Source organism: Branchiostoma lanceolatum, chromosome 8 (genome assembly GCF_035083965.1).
Source record: "Branchiostoma lanceolatum isolate klBraLanc5 chromosome 8, klBraLanc5.hap2, whole genome shotgun sequence".
Taxonomy (NCBI): domain Eukaryota; kingdom Metazoa; phylum Chordata; class Leptocardii; order Amphioxiformes; family Branchiostomatidae; genus Branchiostoma; species Branchiostoma lanceolatum.
In genome coordinates, this window is record NC_089729.1 from 2,745,711 (window position 1) to 2,763,276 (window position 17,566).

General features: G+C 43.5%; 2 protein-coding genes across 2 annotated transcripts in view; one reads left to right on the forward strand and one right to left on the reverse strand.

Moving 5' to 3' along the window:
- The window catches only part of LOC136440493 (DNA-dependent protein kinase catalytic subunit-like), a 63,008-nt gene extending 49,468 nt beyond the window's left edge, over window positions 1–13,540 (reverse strand). The window contains exons 1-22 of the mRNA XM_066436543.1: window positions 13,093–13,540; window positions 12,134–12,210; window positions 11,466–11,558; window positions 11,073–11,147; window positions 10,491–10,599; window positions 9,780–9,998; window positions 9,001–9,056; window positions 8,458–8,531; window positions 8,092–8,185; window positions 6,977–7,069; window positions 6,650–6,715; window positions 5,890–5,985; window positions 5,315–5,482; window positions 3,971–4,139; window positions 3,607–3,662; window positions 3,036–3,170; window positions 2,746–2,889; window positions 2,263–2,378; window positions 1,817–1,900; window positions 1,309–1,384; window positions 684–797; window positions 104–223 (exon numbers count right to left, since the gene is read on the reverse strand). Coding sequence (XP_066292640.1) covers window positions 104–223; window positions 684–797; window positions 1,309–1,384; window positions 1,817–1,900; window positions 2,263–2,378; window positions 2,746–2,889; window positions 3,036–3,170; window positions 3,607–3,662; window positions 3,971–4,139; window positions 5,315–5,482; window positions 5,890–5,985; window positions 6,650–6,715; window positions 6,977–7,069; window positions 8,092–8,185; window positions 8,458–8,531; window positions 9,001–9,056; window positions 9,780–9,998; window positions 10,491–10,599; window positions 11,073–11,147; window positions 11,466–11,558; window positions 12,134–12,210; window positions 13,093–13,246 — 2,388 coding nt within the window. The 5' untranslated portion in view covers window positions 13,247–13,540. The remainder of the gene's footprint in view (window positions 1–103; window positions 224–683; window positions 798–1,308; window positions 1,385–1,816; window positions 1,901–2,262; window positions 2,379–2,745; window positions 2,890–3,035; window positions 3,171–3,606; window positions 3,663–3,970; window positions 4,140–5,314; window positions 5,483–5,889; window positions 5,986–6,649; window positions 6,716–6,976; window positions 7,070–8,091; window positions 8,186–8,457; window positions 8,532–9,000; window positions 9,057–9,779; window positions 9,999–10,490; window positions 10,600–11,072; window positions 11,148–11,465; window positions 11,559–12,133; window positions 12,211–13,092) is intronic.
- An 871-nt stretch (window positions 13,541–14,411) lies between these two features.
- Window positions 14,412–17,241, forward strand: LOC136440125 (mitochondrial import receptor subunit TOM22 homolog). Its single transcript, XM_066435966.1, has 3 exons — window positions 14,412–14,559; window positions 15,692–15,934; window positions 16,714–17,241. Exons 1-3 carry the CDS (start codon window positions 14,491–14,493, stop codon window positions 16,807–16,809), a joined length of 408 nt encoding a protein of 135 aa, XP_066292063.1. The 5' UTR covers window positions 14,412–14,490; the 3' UTR covers window positions 16,810–17,241.
- The last annotated feature ends 325 nt before the right edge of the window (window positions 17,242–17,566 follow it).

Below are 17,566 nucleotides of genomic sequence, written 5' to 3' on the forward strand. Positions count from 1 at the left end.
ATAATCTGCATCTCTCTGATTGGACAATCTGATGAGACAGGGACAACACTTGTATGAGGGTCAGAGATCAGGGGTCAGGGTGAAGTGAATACTGATTGGTTACCTGTAAGGCGGGGACCAGTGCGCTGATCTCTGATTGGACGATCTGATGCGGCAGGGACAACACCAGCATGAGGCAGGAGGCCAGGAGGTCATCCTTATACTGCTTCAGCCTCACCAGCACCTATGGAAGGGGTAAGGGAAAGCAGTCAACCTCAATATAGAGGTGAAGCATGATGCTTTTTCAAGTACATTAAACATTGTAGCTATAGTGGTAGTATAATACGGCTTCGCCACTGCTTGCAATTTGGGCTTGAAACACAACCCTAATCTTCTCTATAAGTGTGTTGGGTTCTTTTACATGCAGAGGTCTGACGCTTGAGGCCTTAGAAGACCATCTGAAATGATGATTGCAATCCTTTACAGCATGTCTGAGCTAGGGTCCGACCCTAGGTTTGACCTCCAGCTAACGGATCCACGGAATTTAATCAAGATGGGCAAGCAGCAGGGGTGCATTACCTGTTGCACCACTGGATTATACAGTACATGTAGGAGGTATTGTAAAAGGGGGTGGGGCAAAAGTTGCTCAATAACTCAAGGGTGTGTGAACAATTTGTTTGCTTATTTTGCATTATCTATTTCACCTCCTTGACAAACTTTCTGAACAGAGTGAAGCAGGCCTGTCCCTCCGAGGACCTGTCCCTCCCCTCAACGTCCATGGACTCTTCCGACGGGCTGAGGACCTTCGTGTCCAGGTCCTGTCAACAAAAGGACACAGCTTACACTTTACACTACATTTTACATTGCTAATAGTTAATGCCTTATCTTTGTCAGCAGGGCTAACCCTTGTAATAGGCTAGTTGGGCAGCCCCGGCTGTGTGTCCTGAACAGCCTAACCAATATATAAAATAAATTCTTGATTTATTCATTTGTTTCATGAGGGGATGCATATCGCCAACTGGCGTTTATCAATGTGCCTGTGTGTGTGTGTGTGTGTGTGGCAAAAAAAAGCTATGAACATCAAATGCAATCAACGAAACAAGAAAAAAGACTATTAGTAATTTGATCCGTACGATGCATTTTTTTTTTCATTCACCTCATCATCCGCTACTATTTAGTGAAATAAAGTGCAAAGGTATTGATGAAACTAAACCATCATAGCAGTACCACATCAAAATGAACAGTTCCTGTATCTGAACCAATCTGGTGGTGGATATACAGTCATTTATTTTATCTATTCTACGTAAAACATGAAGCAAGCTGCCTGACCTTGAAGTACTTGACCTTGGTGCAGATGGTCATGCAGACAGACAGCAGCTTGTAGAACCCACTCACCAGGGGCAGTCTGGGTAAAACGGCGGAGGAAGAAGCTTAGGACTTATCCTGTTCATCAACTACTGTGCTACGAAATGGTAATCAACAAAAAAAATATGCCAACAAAAGACAACACAACAAATCCTATGATTTCATTTATAAACGCAATGTGACGTCAGTGTGGCATAATTGGGCTTTTCACCAATGGGTTCTAGGATGATTACTCGCCATGCCCTGATGTTATGCCCTTGGGAAAGGCACTTCACCCCATATACATGTACCTAATAGTATAAGGTATATTACACAACGGTGGAGTGACGCCCACCGAGCCTCTTTGGCTAAACTGTCTAAAGTGTGCAAAAAAAAACACACGGATTTGGTGCGCCAATGAGCCAACATCTGCATATTTTCCACCAAGAGCCGTAACTTTTGTTATAATCACAATTTAACAGCTGTGTCTTACCTGGTGGAGTGCAGGATGAGGGCGTGGCCGACTGTGTAGACCCAGCGCTGGAAGTACTCAGGGTGGTGGTGGGGCAACAGGTCTCTGCAGATGTAGGCATGTAGTTCAAAATCAAAGATGACCACTTAAGATTTGGAAATATACTTACTAGCAATCTTAAGGTTGAACATGTAACACACATATTAAGTGTGTAATTGCGATCTCAGAATAAAGTAACAGAAAAGAAAACTGTGACAAGATACATGTGTGAGGTATGCTCGCTCTTTCAAATGAAAAATATTATCTAGTTTTATCATGATCAGGCAGGCTCTGAGACAGCAACAATTATAGCTAGATATTACATGTAGGGTTTTAAACACGTTTCATGATATGTGAAATGTGAGGGATCAGTTCAGACAGTTCTATATTATGACAAAAAACAGAGTCCCAGTAAACTCCATCCAGACCTGCAGAAATCTACCACGTTGATGAAAACCACAAAGTCCCTTGGTTTGGCCGCCTGCAGCCCCGAGATGGGGTCAGAGGTCAACCCGTCCTGGGAGCTGGGGTCATCAAGGGTCGGCTGAAACACATAAAATGGGTTCAAGTTTATTTTTAAAAACAAAAGTAAAATAATGCACTATTCAGACAATTTCTAATCGGCTTCTTTCTTTGTTGTTTTCGTCCCCCCAAAAAAGACAACGTAAAATCTAATGTATTGAATTGAAAACACAGATTCTGAAGCAACTTTTTGATTAAGACAGTTCCACTGTTACCTATTGGTCAAAATTGTATTCGGAACATGTGAAGGTCATCTTTGCAAATTTGTGTCCTATCTAGATTTGAACTATTTTTGTCAGCATATCTTATTTTTAACTTTTCTTATTATTTCCAAAGCCTGACTAAAGGCAGGATCTTAATGATGGCTGAACATGTATAACAGGTCCCACCTCCTCAGAGCCTAGTTCCGCCTGTTTGGAGGTCGTCAGGTCGAGTTTGTCGATGACCTTGAGAACGGAGGTCACCAGCTCGTCATACAGCATCCTGTGCATGGCCTGTCTGTCTGCCACAGCAACGCCCCACTGGGACAGCTCCTGTCAAAAACAACAACAACAATAATGATAAACATTCATCCACGGCTTCTAAAGTAATGCTGTCCACAAACAAACAAAAAAACAGGCACATGCACCCCAAAACATAACCTTCTTGGCAAAGGTAATTAACAGCAAAAAAACCTAACCTTGAGTCTGGAGCTGTCCAGCAGGTTGCCCCACAGCTGCAGGTAGTCCTTGTAGGAGAAGCGTTTGACCGGCTGTTGCGTCTGCTGTTCCCCTCCCTCCTCCGCTGGAGCAGCTGGGAGGTCATCGTCTTCAGCCTAACAGGAAAACGACAAAGATGCTCATCGCACAGCTTATTTTTACTGTTGATCCAATACAAATAACCTAGTTCACTGTTTCAAATACACATGCACCGTTCAAACAGTGAACAGGCTTATTTGTATTGGATTAAATCGAATAAGAATTCCAAAATATGTTAATGAAGTTTAGGTAAACAATATTTACAGACAAATTAGTAAAATGCAGAGATTACTTCTGGTTTAGCAAATTACTTATTTAATACTTAATATCTATTTTCTGTCATCTTTATAAACGGTTGCCCATCTCAGTGATTGACACTGCTTTGCAGTGGGGCCCTGGGTTACAAGTGAAATTTTAAAAAAGTAATGTACCTAAAGTGATATACAAACAGAAAATTAACATATAATGAATAATGAATAATGATAAATGTTGTTAAAAATTGCAGCAGCTCACCGTAACTCCTTCTATGACATTGGGGTGGGAGCAGGTTCGGATGAGGGCCTGGTATACTGGGGATGAACAGGACAGTTAGTTCTCAACTGGGCACAATCCATGATAAACTATTAGCAATGAATATCAACTATGAAATGCACAATCCCCAAAATCTCACTCTTTTGGGGACGTCCGGACGTAACCCTAACCAAAGCTAGGTACTCATTTTCACCAGTCAGTGAGTGAAGTGAGGAAATTCTTACCTATCCTACTCAGGAACGTGCGGAGCGTGGCCCCCTTCGGCACCAGGGCCAGCGGCACCTTCAGGATACCTCCCTCCACCATCCCTCCACCCCCCTTCCCCCCTCCAACCCCCCCTCCTCACCTATCCTGCTGAGGAACGTCCGTAGCGTGGCCCCCTTCGGCACCAGGGCCAGCAGCACCTTCAGGATGGCCTTCTGGCAGATCAGGTGCATCTTCTTGCCGAGGCGCGGGAAGTTCTCGAACAAAACAACAACCAGATGCTCCAGAGAGGTCACAAACATGTCCGACAACTGTAAGTGCAGATATCAGAGGTCAGAAAATGTTTTAATGACCTTGTAATGCTAAAGGAAGACCCATTGCCTTGTTAAGGCCATAGGGGCAGTTGGTTGTTTATATATTATGATCCACTGTGTCTAGGGCACAGTACTGGAAGTCGGATTAAGAACGCAGTCAAGATGCTGCATTCTGATGACTTTCTCTATTCTTTCTCTTGCTTTCTCTCCATCGCTCAATCTCTCTCAATCAATCAATCGTTCGCAGGCATCAGTGTCACTCTCTCTTTCAATCTCTATTTATCAATCTCCTTTCTTCACCTGATCCAGGTGCTGCACGATGCTGGCCTGGGCCTCCAGGAAGCTGGGCAGGTGGTGCACCTTGTTACCCCTCCCTCCCTAACCCCCCTCCCTAACCCCCCTCCCCCTTACCTGATCCAGGTGCTGCACGATGCTGGCCAGGGCTTCCAGGAAACTGGGCAGGTGATGCACCTTGTCCCCCCTCCCTACCCCCTATCCTCCCCCATCCCTAACCCCTTCCCCCCTCCCTTCCCCCTCTCCCCCACCCCTCTGCCCCATACCTGATCCAGGTGCTGCACGATGCTGGCCAGGGCCTCCAGGAAGCTGGGCAGGTGGTGCACCTTGTTACCCTTCCCTCCCTAACCCCCCTCCCTAACCCCCCTCCCCCTTACCTGATCCAGGTGCTGCACGATGCTGGCCAGGGCCTCAAGGAAGCTGGACAGGTGGTACACCTTGTACTACCTCCCATCCTCCCAACCCCCCCCCCCTCCTGCCTATCTAATCCCCCCTCCCTAACCCCCGTCCCCCTCCCTCCTTACCTGATCCAGGTGCTGCACGATGCTGGCCAGCGCCTCCAGGAAGCTGGGCAGGTGGTGCACCTTGTAACCCCTCCCTCCCTAACCCCCCTCCCCTTACCTGATCCAGGTGCTGCACGATGCTGGCCAGGGCCTCCAGGAAACTGGGCAGGTGGTGCACCTTGTCCCCCCCTCCCTAACCCCCCTCCCTACCACCCCCACCCCTCCCCTTCCTCCCTTCTTACCTGATCCAGGTGCTGCACGATGCTGGCCAGCGCCTCCAGGAAACTGGGCAGGTGGTGCACCTTGTACCCCCTCCCTCGCAACCCGCCCCCCACACCTGCCTAACCCCCCTCTCTAACCCCCCTCCCTCCTTACCTGATCCAGGTGCTGCACGATGCTGGCGAGCGCCTCCAGGAAGCTGGGCAGGTGGTGCACCTTGTCCTCCAGGCTGTCCGCCGTGCCGAAGTACAGCTGCTCGCTCCTCTGCATCATCTCGCTGAACATGAACTTCACATCGCTCTCTGACAAAAACATCTTACACGGCTGGAAAAATATTTCCCACACTGTCACTTTTGCAATATAAAGTCCTAAGAAAAAAGTCTTAATTGAACAAATGACAGCTACTTAATATGCTCTAAATAATTATACAACTCTTCTCCAAAGAAGCACTCTTTGTGAGAAGAACAGACAGATATCAACCCAAATGAAGATGGGCATGATCACAAGTAGCAGACTTAAAAATCTTTTGGAAATCTTTGAGGGAAGAGGGCCAGCATGGATGCAAGAGCCATATGATTACTCGTCTAGTCACCAGATGGAAGAACTACCATATATTGACATCAACAAACTGTATTTTTTGGCCTGCTCCAGCAAATTTGGAAACTCATAATAGACTTGTCTCGTCCTGTGTTTTACTGAAAAAGCTTGTTCCTGAAGATGAACCAACTTACGGCAGCGAAGAATCCGTAGCCTCGCACAGCGATCGACATCTCCCGGGTCCCGGCCTCTGTTGTGTCGATGATGGAGCGGAACTCTCGGATGAAGAACTACATGGGGGGGTAAGATAAAAAAGAAAGGAAACTTGACAATGTGCTTCATTCATAAAAAGTTGCGACTAACTGTTTGCAGCACCAGAGGGTTACGTTGAGCAAGCTGAACCCATCAGAACCCATCTCCCTGCTAATGGGGGTTCAGAGTCACTAGACCGTAGCGGATCTGAACCTATACTGAACGGAGAATTTCACAGAGGAGCACATTAAAATTTGATTCATTTTCTGAGGTGCTATTTGTGGTAAAAACCTCAGTCTCTTACTCACATTTACGGCAGAACTGGTGTAAAGAGTCATGAATTTTGACCAGCCCACATTCAGGTCAATCATATTCCTTTACCAGATTCTATATAAGGAGGATCATGATATTCCCATCTTGTAATTGTGCAGAGCTGATTTCGTTATTTCAGAGTTTGAAGACACACATTGTCATGGCCATCCTCTAGATCTGGTGCTACAGAGCATCATGCATCGCTTTGCTAGCGAAGAGGCTAAAAGTGAGAGGCTAGGCAACCAGCACACAGACATTCAGCCTACACACTAGCTATAGTTAGGCGCATCACATAGACATGGCACTGTGGCTGTATTTCACACATCATGCCTTTCGAAGGGGAGTCACTGTAAGAAGCAGTTGTCTGAAGCAGTTGTTTGACGTTGTTACCTTGAACACAGCCAGGTCAGCCTTGTTGCCCCCCTTCTCATGCCTGGTGACCAACATGGCGGCGATCTGTGAAAAAACAACAAACTTAAAGTTACCTTAAAATGAGGGGAAGCTTGCAGTTTTAGCAAGACTTCATTCAGTTTGTGTTTGACTTTATTCTACATTGAATTTCCCACTTTAAAATGACCAGGCCATGTTGAGGTGGATAAAAACTGATGCATGTGTTGATGTCATCCATAAGATCAACTCAGTGTGGCCTTACTCGTTGCTGATCCGTTCAACAGAATTTTGTAGCATGTCAAAAACGTAATCACTGCAGTGTGTCACCTGTTTTAGGAAGGACTCCAGCGCTGCGTATCCTGCCTGCTTAACATCCCGATTAGAGTGTTGACTCCACTGGTAGAGTTTCCTGTACATGTCCTACGGGAGACATAGAACTGTTGTTACACACTAGCAACTCTTATTGTTACATAGTTTACCTAGTACATGTGTCAAGTCTCTGTTGGGATGCAGACTCCACTTGTACGATTTCCTGTACATCTCCTGTGGGAGAATACAACTGTCTGTTATTGTTGTTACACACTGGTGACTCTTATTGTTACATTTTACATGTACATGTTTCACATCTCTGTTGGGATGTTGACTCTAGTGGTACAATTTCCTGTACATGTCCTACAGGAGACATAGAACTGCTGTTACACACTGGCAACTCTTATTGTCACGCAGTTGACATAGTTTTTACATGTTTCACATCTCGGTTTGGATGTTGACTCCATTGGTACAGTTTCCTGTACATGTCCTATGGGTGACACAAAACTGTTGTTACACGCTGGCAACTCTTATTGTTACATAGTTTACATGTTTCACATCTTAGTTGGGATGTTGACTCCACTTGTCCAGTTTCCTGTTCATGTCTTATCGTAGATAAACATTGTCAACTGTTGTTGTTACACAGCAACTCTTATAATTTGTTACATGGTTTATATGTATACGATTATGTTGAACATCATGGTTGGGATGTTGACTCCACTTGTACAGTTTTCTATTCATGTTCTATGGGCAACAATGAACTGCTGTTACACAGCTGCAAGGCCTTCTCACATAATTTCAAATCTAAAACTCTTATCATATTATTGAAATCTGTGTTTGTGTGCGCCACGTACATGTGACATAGGGGTGTGCTGTTTACCTACCTCTAACTCCTGTTGTTACATACGTGTACAATGTAGCTGTGCTTATCAAAACCTGCCCATTTGAAACCTGAGAGATCTACAGTAGCTTCGGCATTTATTTTGTGGTTCATACTGAAGCAGGCTTTTAGCTAGCTATGCGTCCATGTGTCTTTTGGACGCCCTATACTAAAACAACAAAGGAATAAGCCCAGAGGACTCCCTGTTTCCCTGGTAGCTGGTAAAAGCTTGCATTGAAGGAATGGAACCCACCTCATAATCGTTCATCAGGTACTTGTTAAACTGTGCTGCATGTTTAGCCAGCAACCACAGGGCAGCTGAGGGGGACGGGGGTGGAAAGAAGACACTTAAGTAATGATTCCATTTATTTATAAACTTGAAGACAATTCAAACTCTACAACAGCTGGCGACATGATGTTCCCAGGTGAAAGAAAAAAAAGAAACATGCAGCACTGGATAAAAGTCCGAGATTTACTTCCGGACGTTTTGAGTGACATCCGTCACTCTTCTTCAGCATCACTAGAATGAACTAACTTGGCAGAACAAATAAAAAATTATACTTTGTCTTATTAGTACATCTAACAGGAAAGACCAGTTGATCATGTCAAAGTCACCAACTCGGGATCGTATGCAAATGGTTTGAGCGACATCTGCACCTCACCTTTGGGTACATCATACCGAGCCATCTCCACCTGTAGGGGAGGTACATGTATGATGTATTAGTTCCTCTGCCAAGGGACTGAGTTTAGATGAGCTGTGACTAGTCCTGTAAGTATGGCAGTCTAAAATATTCTACATCGCAACAATTGATATCTACCAGGAAAGCTGGGATACAGCAGAACAGTTAGTGTACATCAAATAAATCAAATCAAATCAAATCAACAGTTAGCATTTTTGTTTGTCTTTTACTAAACGCTTGATTAAGAGTTCAAAAGCTGTTTATCTAGTAGCTATATATAGATTCCTGCAGCTTTATATTGGTTTCTGTATAGGGTCTGTGTGTGTCTGTATATATAGGATCTTTATATATAGGGTCTTTCCCTAAGTTAAGAGGGATTTAACATCTGATTTAGCAGCTCACACAGAAAACTTGACAGTGTAATATATCAAGAATAACATTATTCACTAAGAATTGCAACATTAAGACTCCTTGAGACCCACCTGAGGCGACACGGCCCTCCTGGTGAAGGTGTAGATGTCCTTGGAATGAGCACTTCCTGCAAGAGATTCAAGATCACACTTTGTTTGTGGGGTCGTGTGGCGCAACAGCAGAGTGTTCGGCTCAGAACCAAGAGGTCCCGAGCTCGAATCCTGTCATGTTACCGATCTTGTGCCCTTGGAAAAGGCACTTTACACAACTTTCCTCACTCCACCCAGGTGTAAATGGGTACCTGACTTCGATTGGGGAAGGTCGTATTGAGTTCACCTGGTGGCGCCGAATGGCATCCGCCCAGACCCTTGCGACAATTCCACATAATGCAGGTGTGGATAAGATATGTATATGCAGGTTGTGTGTTATGTGAAACCTGTAAACCCTGTATCAATTCAGCGCTAGAAAGGCTGCCATTGTGGGTAATTTCTGACCAATAAAAACCATTCTTTTTTTTTTAGTTTGACACAACTGTTATATATACTACCTGGCTTCACTTCATCATGAGATTGTGGAAACAACCACAACATGAGAACAAAGAGGGAAGAAAGACAAAAAGATAGAAGAAAGAGAAAGTGTACGATATCATAATAACAATTCTTTTTTCCCAAAAAGGAAAGAAGAAGCACCCCACCCTTAGTAATTTGCATGAATTCGTTTATGTAATGTAGATTTCATTGAATCTGAATGTAAAAGACGTTTGCCTGGGGTTACTACACCCCCCCCCCCTGGGCACATAGTATACAATAAGTGATAAGTTTTCCCAGGAGAAACAAACAAACAAACACACCTTCCTCCACGGACTGGGTGAAGTTGACCAGGAAGTGTGTGAGGCCCTCCAGACAGCCGGCGATGACGGCCATCTCGGGCTTCCTGGTGCGAGACTCCATCTGCTCCTTCAGGGTGGAGATGTACACCTTAAGGAGCCGGTCGGGAGAGTCCTTCTGGACCATCAGCTCAGGGTACACTTCTGAGATCACCCCGAGGAGGGACAGCGCTCCGCTCTTCACTGGGGGAGAAAACAGTCCTCATGTCATTCTAGAGCTGAGCACCAAAACAAATTTTAGGTACAGGTACAGATATACCATCAGCTCAAGGTACACTTCTGAGATCACTCCGAGGAGGGCTGAAGCTTTGGCAAAAACAGATTGGGTCAGGGCTAATGATGGATCAGGAGTTCAGCTAGTGCTGTCAGACAGACCTGTGGCGGTGGTCTGGCTGTTCTTAGTGAGCAAACATACATACTGTAATCTAAATATAAAAGAAAAAAGCGAATCCCTACCTACAAACCTAATTGTTTCAGGACAGTAACCAGAAACACAACATTTTTTTCTTACATGTAGGCCTAGTGCAGGCAGACAGAAATATTTGTTGAATAGTTGGAGTTCCTTGCAACAAAACGTATACTTCACTGTTAGCCTCATCCCTGAAGCTTTGCCAAAAACAGACATCAGGTCAGGGCTTTTTTCTAATGATGAATCAGGATTTCTGTCAGACAGACCTGTGGCAGTTGTCTGGCTCTTCTTGGTGAGCTCGAGGAACATCCTGTCCACCATGTCGGACACCCTCAGCTCCTCCCCCAGCTGCGAATGGATCGTCAGCTGCAGAACCTACAGGCACAGACAGCAAACATCTAAATTCTAATGTACGTGTATATCTATATATATATACTGTACATGTATACGGAAGCAATCAAAGCAAGCATCCACAATGTACAATTAAGTACTACCTCTAGGAACAAATACTAAGCTGCAGAACCTATGTATACAGACATACATTTGTATATATACGGTATCATCAGACATCTTACGTGTACCGACATGTATACTGTAGTCATACATCTGTACATACTACCTCTAGGAACACATTGTAAGCTGCAGAACCTACGCGAGTACACGTGTATGTATACTGTAGTAATCATTTATTCATTTATTTATTCAAACGTATGGGTAGTCTCTAATCAAACAATATATGTGTACAAACAAAATTTGTAAGAATACTAAGATATTCTATGCATGCTTGAAGCTCATGTTTTTTATATAATTGCAAAGTGAGTTCAATCTGACAAGGAGGAGGATCCCACCTTCTTAAGGACGGGGAAGGTTGCGCACTTGACCCTGGATAACCTGTCCCTGCTGAACACGGCCATGCACACCTCCTGGGGAGGAACAAGTGGTTTCGGTTATTGATTAGGATGTAAAAACCTCATGAACTGCAAAAGAGTGGTGGCTGGTTGGGTTAGATGGTTGCGTTAAATTGGAAGGGACAGTTCTAAGGTGGCTGATGACTGGAGGTGGTTGACTGTGCCAGGTGGATGGCCGGCCAGGTTTGACTGTAGTTCTAATAAGTAAGTGAGCTTCTTCATTTCAACAGTTGAGCTCTTTTCATTTGAGCTCTTTTCAACAAGACATTTGAGCTCTTGTGATCACATGTAAATCTATGCATGATTGTAGGAATGAGAAATCAGTGACCTCACCTTGACCTCTACAGCATGAGGCTGAATCTTCTTCCCGACTTTCTCCATAAAAGCCAGCAGGAACGACAGCGCCTCTACCTTCGCCGGCTGGTACTGCAGGGGAGATGACAACATTACAATTATGATGGACTGTTGCATGCGCAGTCAAGTGGTTTGGGAGAATAGTGACCAGCCTCTGGATTAAGGGTTGGGAGTTTGAATCCCGGCTGTTATCGCTGCCCCAACAAGCTAGCACTTTTGTAGTCCTAAGTACCGGACATTTAGCTATGGTCCACCATATATTCTTCATTGGGCTAGGGAAAACTACTAATATCACAGGGTGCATTAAAAAGGTAGCCTTTTGTTAAGGTGGTAAGGGTAGTGGGTTGTTATCTACTGTGTCTTGGGCAAGGTATTGGAAGGTGGAGCCAAACCCTCTCCTACCAATGCCTTTTACCTCGGAGTCCCCAACCGAAATCATGTACCCATTTTTACACCTGGGTGAAGTGAGGAAAGTCGTGTAGTCGTGTAGAGTACCTTTCCTAAGGGCACAACATCAGTCGCATGTCAGGAGATTTGAACCCAGGACTCTGGGTTCTGAACCAAACACCCTATCGTCACGCCAACGAGATGCCACCTCAGGATGAGTTACTGTATACCATTACAAAGTTCAAGTGCGTTCATCCCACCTGGTCCAGAGTGACAGCTTTGCGCAGGAAGGCTGTGATTCCCGTCGACTCCTGGAACAGCACCGAGCAGCAGTAGGCTGGGCAGGAACAGCAATGACAAAGTCAAGAGTGAACAGCTGAGTATCATGCACCATATTAAATTGAAGTTGGTAGGTACAACCAGACTCCACCAAATGACAGAATGTGTACATTCTGTGACAAGGATTGTATAGAAGATGAAATACATTTTATCTTAGAATGCTCACTATACTCAGACATGCGCAGATCCCTCGTAAGTTCAATACAACTAGACAAGAAATATGCGCATCTTACAAATAACGAGTTATTCACATGTATTATGTCTTCTCGAAACTATGTTATAATCGAAAAACTATGTGAATTTGTGTACAAATGTTTCAAGAAGAGAGAAGAGACTCTGTAGATTTAGATGGAATATAGCACAATGTTCCTTTTCTTTTACTCCATGTTACCTAATGCATTTAGCCCATGTTGGGCATGAATATGCAATAAAGTTCATTGTCATTGTCATTGTCATTAAATGTTTAATTCTCAGATTCACTACTGGTTTTCATCATTTGCAAAAAAAAATATCACATAAAAAAGATGAAAAAACGTTTTTGCACCAGTCCCCACATTGCCTTTATCTGCCAGGCAATGAAAGTCATGAGCAAAGTTTGTTTCAGCGACTTGAACCACTAACCACGCCCCCTTTCTCTTTGATACTGTGTATGGTATGGGGAGGGGGGCGCGGTCTGTACATGTCAACTGTTAATCTCTATGTAGTTTCCATTCAGAGAATGTTCAAGCTTATTCTATGACTACAGTTTGAACCACGACTACTGGAAGTTACGGAACACGTGAAACACAGACTGTGAGCTTTGTCACTTTCCTAAATTCCTTAATATGAAAAGTTCTGATATAGCAAATATGGCGCGAAGTTGAAATGAGAGTAGACCTACCGACATCCCTGTCGGCCGTGTGCCGCAGACAGATCTGCGCGATGTCCGCCACCAGGTTGTGCGCCTCCACCGAGCCGTGGCCGTGATCAGCCTCGGCGAGCAGTGCGTGTAGCGCCGAGAGCTGAGCCTCCAGCGACCCGCTCACACCGGCCATGCTTCCAACCACTGGCGCCACTCGTAGAGCGCGGGAGAACTCAAGTTCCCGTATTTCTTAAATTATCGAACCTTGTAGGCTATGTCCGTGTTGCCTTTTGTCTCAGAAATGCACCATGCTTTAGATCAAACACGCTATACTGCATAGAAAATGTAAAATGCATCGGAAGATGTTTACATGTGCTAACAACGGCAATGTTGTGTCTGGCAAAGGTTACCTCTGGTCGTTGACCTTTGCACTGCTTGACGCGAGCGCAACCAAACGCTGCATCTTTCATAAGATTCAGTTTTTTTTTCCGAAATGGATGGCTCAAAGCATATGGTAGGGTTTTTATATCATATGTATTTTATATGTATTTATTCAAACTCATCCTTTCTATTTTAACCTCCTTGGTTAAAGCAATAGCGTGTGCGTGCATGTACTACACGAAATTTAAACTCGCGAACTAAAGAGATCACTGAACAGAAGATTTTGACCAAACTAGGAAAGCTGAGACCCTACCCAAAAAGTGTCCTGACTGGACCAAAATTTTCAAGGTAAGGAACGATTTCCCAGAATGTAGAAATGGGCACTACACTGCACACCACAATGACTGTCCTGCCCCACTACTTCATGTTGTAATGGAAGAAAATAATGATATTTCAGACTAGAGTATTGTATTATAAGCCGGTATAGAACTTCAGTAATGAAGTGAACTGTCATTGTATTGTAGATAATTGTAATAGTAATAGTGTGCCTCTAATTCTAAACAAATCGTATGAACTGACTCAGTGAACTATTATTTTAATTATTCTAAAGTAAAAACGACAACTGGACAGTAATTTTAATGATCTGCTGCTACCTGTAATGAATGTACATACTGAGTGGATGTTCGTTATGTTGTCATCTTCACTCTATATTGTGATGTCTATTGTTACTAAGAGGTCCAGGAAGACAAGTGGATTTTCTTCAATGGCCTGTGTTGCAGATTTTTCTGGTAAATTTTATTTGTCTGTATTATTATGCAGTAAAATTGGTCAATTTCTATTGTTTTTTTTACCAACCCATGGAGTCTGGTACATACTTACGGTCAGTCTTCACCTCCAGCGCACACAACCTAAAAGGTTTGCGTAAAAATATTAACGACATACCTTTGTCGGTATGGGCCACCGTAGTTTCGGGCCTTCGTACGTGACGTCATCCCTACGACCCCGAGGTCACACTGACAGATACGGTTGCGACGCTCCCATCTTTCCGCGCAAATTATGGCAGAAATTGAGGAAATCAGGAGGCCGGAAGACGAGTTAGACGACGATGATGATATAGACGACGAGGTTCGTTCGTTTTTCATTATTGTATCCTTGACTATTCGAGAAATGAGAAGGTTTTTTTAGCACGTGTTAAACATACAGGAGGTGGGGAGGGGGGCATGCATAACCTTGTACCGAAATATTATATAATAAATACGCTTCCTGCGTAAATTATTGCCGTACACCGGTGTAGTTTGATACACAAATGGCCTTAGTAAGTGTTGGTGGTGATCCAAGAATGATAAAGCTTACCTCAGGACCTGGTGAGTAACAGGCAAGGGGCATACTTTTTTGTGTTTGTGCAATTGTAGGTCAGGGGAAACTGATATGCTTTAAATGTGCTAAGCAGTAAAGAAGAAGAAGAAGAAGAAATTGTCAGAAGTTATTGAAGTGATACTCATGTCGGGTATCACTTGCTGTACCGAATTCTGACCAAAAGATTGGAGAAGTCCCAAACAGATCATGAGATGGGAAGATTTTTCCCACACAGGACAATGAAGTCCATGCATTTTGGGTAGTGGGTATTACACCAATGTTTTGTATTTCGAGATCTAAACAAACCACTCAAATTTGTGAAATGTTCCAATGGTTGATGGGTTGCACTTAGATGTTTTTTGGTGTTGGGACCAAACCCTATCTTATTTGAGCAGATGGATAGATGTTTTATGTACCCTACATGTCGAACAATTACTGCCAGAGGCCCCCCTGTGAGAAGCATGATTCAGTCAGGCTCTGCAGAACCCTGTCGTTTTCAGGACATGGAAGACAAGATATTATTTCAGCGGCTGGGGGTCTCACACAGGTTGGTCTCCAGGACTGGTCACTCCGTCCTGGTACAAAAATTTGTTCTGACGGAAATAAATTTGTCAAATCTGAAACTGATGAAAATGTATTTAGTAAGCTTGAAATTTCAGGTTTAACTTTGAAAAATTTGAGAGAAAAAAATGGGCTCCCAAATAATGATTGGGAAGGAAAAAATTGAAAGGTGAAGACATCCCTGGTCTCACATAGCGTTTTTATGAAGTTCTGACCAAAGCCTGGCTTGTTCTCAGGACATACATTTGAACATGTAGAGGACAAAACATTAATTGAGCGGTTGGTGGGTCTCACAAAGCAGTTTTATGAAGGTTCTGACGAAACCCTGTCTTGTTCTCAGGACGTAGAAGACGAGACGTTACTTGAGCGGTTGGCGGGTCTCAGTGAAATGTTCCCGGACAGCATGCGGAGCGGCGTGTCGGGCATGACGTCCCTGTCTGTGTCGGGTTCCAAGTGGCTGTACCAGTTCACGCGGAGGAGCCTCTGGGTCGTCAGCACCTCCTTCATGATTCTGGTCCTCCCTGTCATCTTCGAGACAGAGAAGGCACAGATGGAGCAGCAGCAGTTGCAGCAACAAAGACAGGTGATTATCCTATGGCAATCTTACATTTCATGTGCTAACCAGCGCCCTAAGGTGTACATACATGTTGTATACAATATGGCAGATATCGAAGGCCAAACCGTAGTTGTAACATAAGTTTTAAACAGAGAAGGCACAGATGGAGCAGCAGCAGTTGCAGCAACAAAGACAGGTGATTATCCAATGGCAATCTTACATTTCATGTGCTAACCAGCGCCCGAAGGTGTACAAATACAATATGGCAGATATCGAAGGCCAAACCGTAGTTGTAACATAAGTTTTAAACAGAGAAGGCACAGATGGAGCAGCAGCAGCAGTTGCAGCAACAAAGACAGGTGATTATCCTATGGCAATCTTACATTTCATGTGCTAATCAGCGCCCGAAGGTGTACATATACAATATTGCAGATATTGAAGGCCAAACCATAGTTGTGACATACGTTTTAAACAGAGAAGGCACAGATGGAACAGTAGCAGTTACAGCAACAGAGACAGGTTTATTGTAAGGATGAGATTGTTACCCAGCAAAATTTGGTCTATGTACTAAAGTAAGTACTTGTTGCTTTCTTATTCCACCAAAAACTAGACCAGCGAATCATGTCTCTGTTATCTATTACCTTGAGTTGAATACAAGTGTTCTTAGTTACATTGGTAGCTTTTGCTAGTAGTGGTGCTTTTTTAACAAACTAAAGTGTGTTTTGGGATGTTTCCACTACTGCAGATGCAGAAACCAGTGGATAATGATGATGATGAAAGTGTTTTTTTGTTGTTTTATTACACAGATCCTTCTTGGCCCAAATGCTGCAGTTTCTGGAGGAATGCAAGGGGGCCTCGGTGGCATGCCCCTACCCCCTGGCATGCAGCCACAACCAAGATAGCTTCATCAAGAGCTGAACTTCAGTTAGACAAGTTTAGTCCACAGAAATTTACATGTTATCAACTTTTAGGTGAAAGACGTGATAAGTGAACACAGCTTACATGCAGAAATATTGTAAAGTTAGTCATTCCAATCATGTTGCAGTCAATGCAATATTAGCAGTTATAATATAAGTCAGTTATATTAATTGAACATGGGTTCAACTAGTTTTTCGTTTAATAGTTTGCCCAACGGAGTATTTCAGTTAAAATAGCCCCCCTCCATTTTTACCAATTCAAGGAAAGTGATATAAAGCAGATAACATTGTGATATTCTGCATTTGTTTAATATGAAAAATTCCAAAGGTACTTGAACTTGTAACAGATTATAAGAACAACTGCAAGTATAAACTGTTCCCATGTATTAACCACAGAAAATAAAGAACAACAAGAAATTTTAGTCTCCTTCTTTATTTTACAATGACTGTTCTTCAGAAATGCTTAGTGCACTTGATTTATAACTTGTCAAGGATACTGTTTTCTGATGTATAGACTAAAACTGTTTGGAAACCATTTCAATACTTCATTTATCATTCCGTAGGTGGCAATGACTAGTTGTCATCCTATTCTAATTTCTATTGACAATAATTGAGTCCCAAAAAAATGTTGCCAATTCAAGGAAAGAGATTCAAAGCAGATAATAAGTAGGTACGAACAAAATATTTCTTTATTGAACAACAGCTCATCTATAAGTAAAGTAGAGCACGTTATTTACTTCAA

Excerpts from the sequence above, each read along its gene's own strand:
- LOC136440125 (XM_066435966.1), top strand. The coding sequence starts at position 14,491 with ATGGCAGAAATTGAGGAAATCAGGAGGCCGGAAGACGAGTTAGACGAC. Across the intron at positions 14,560-15,691 it reads ATGATGATATAGACGACGAG|GACGTAGAAGACGAGACGTT; the intron begins GTTCGTTCGTTT and ends TCTTGTTCTCAG. Across the intron at positions 15,935-16,713 it reads AGTTGCAGCAACAAAGACAG|ATCCTTCTTGGCCCAAATGC; the intron begins GTGATTATCCTA and ends TTTATTACACAG.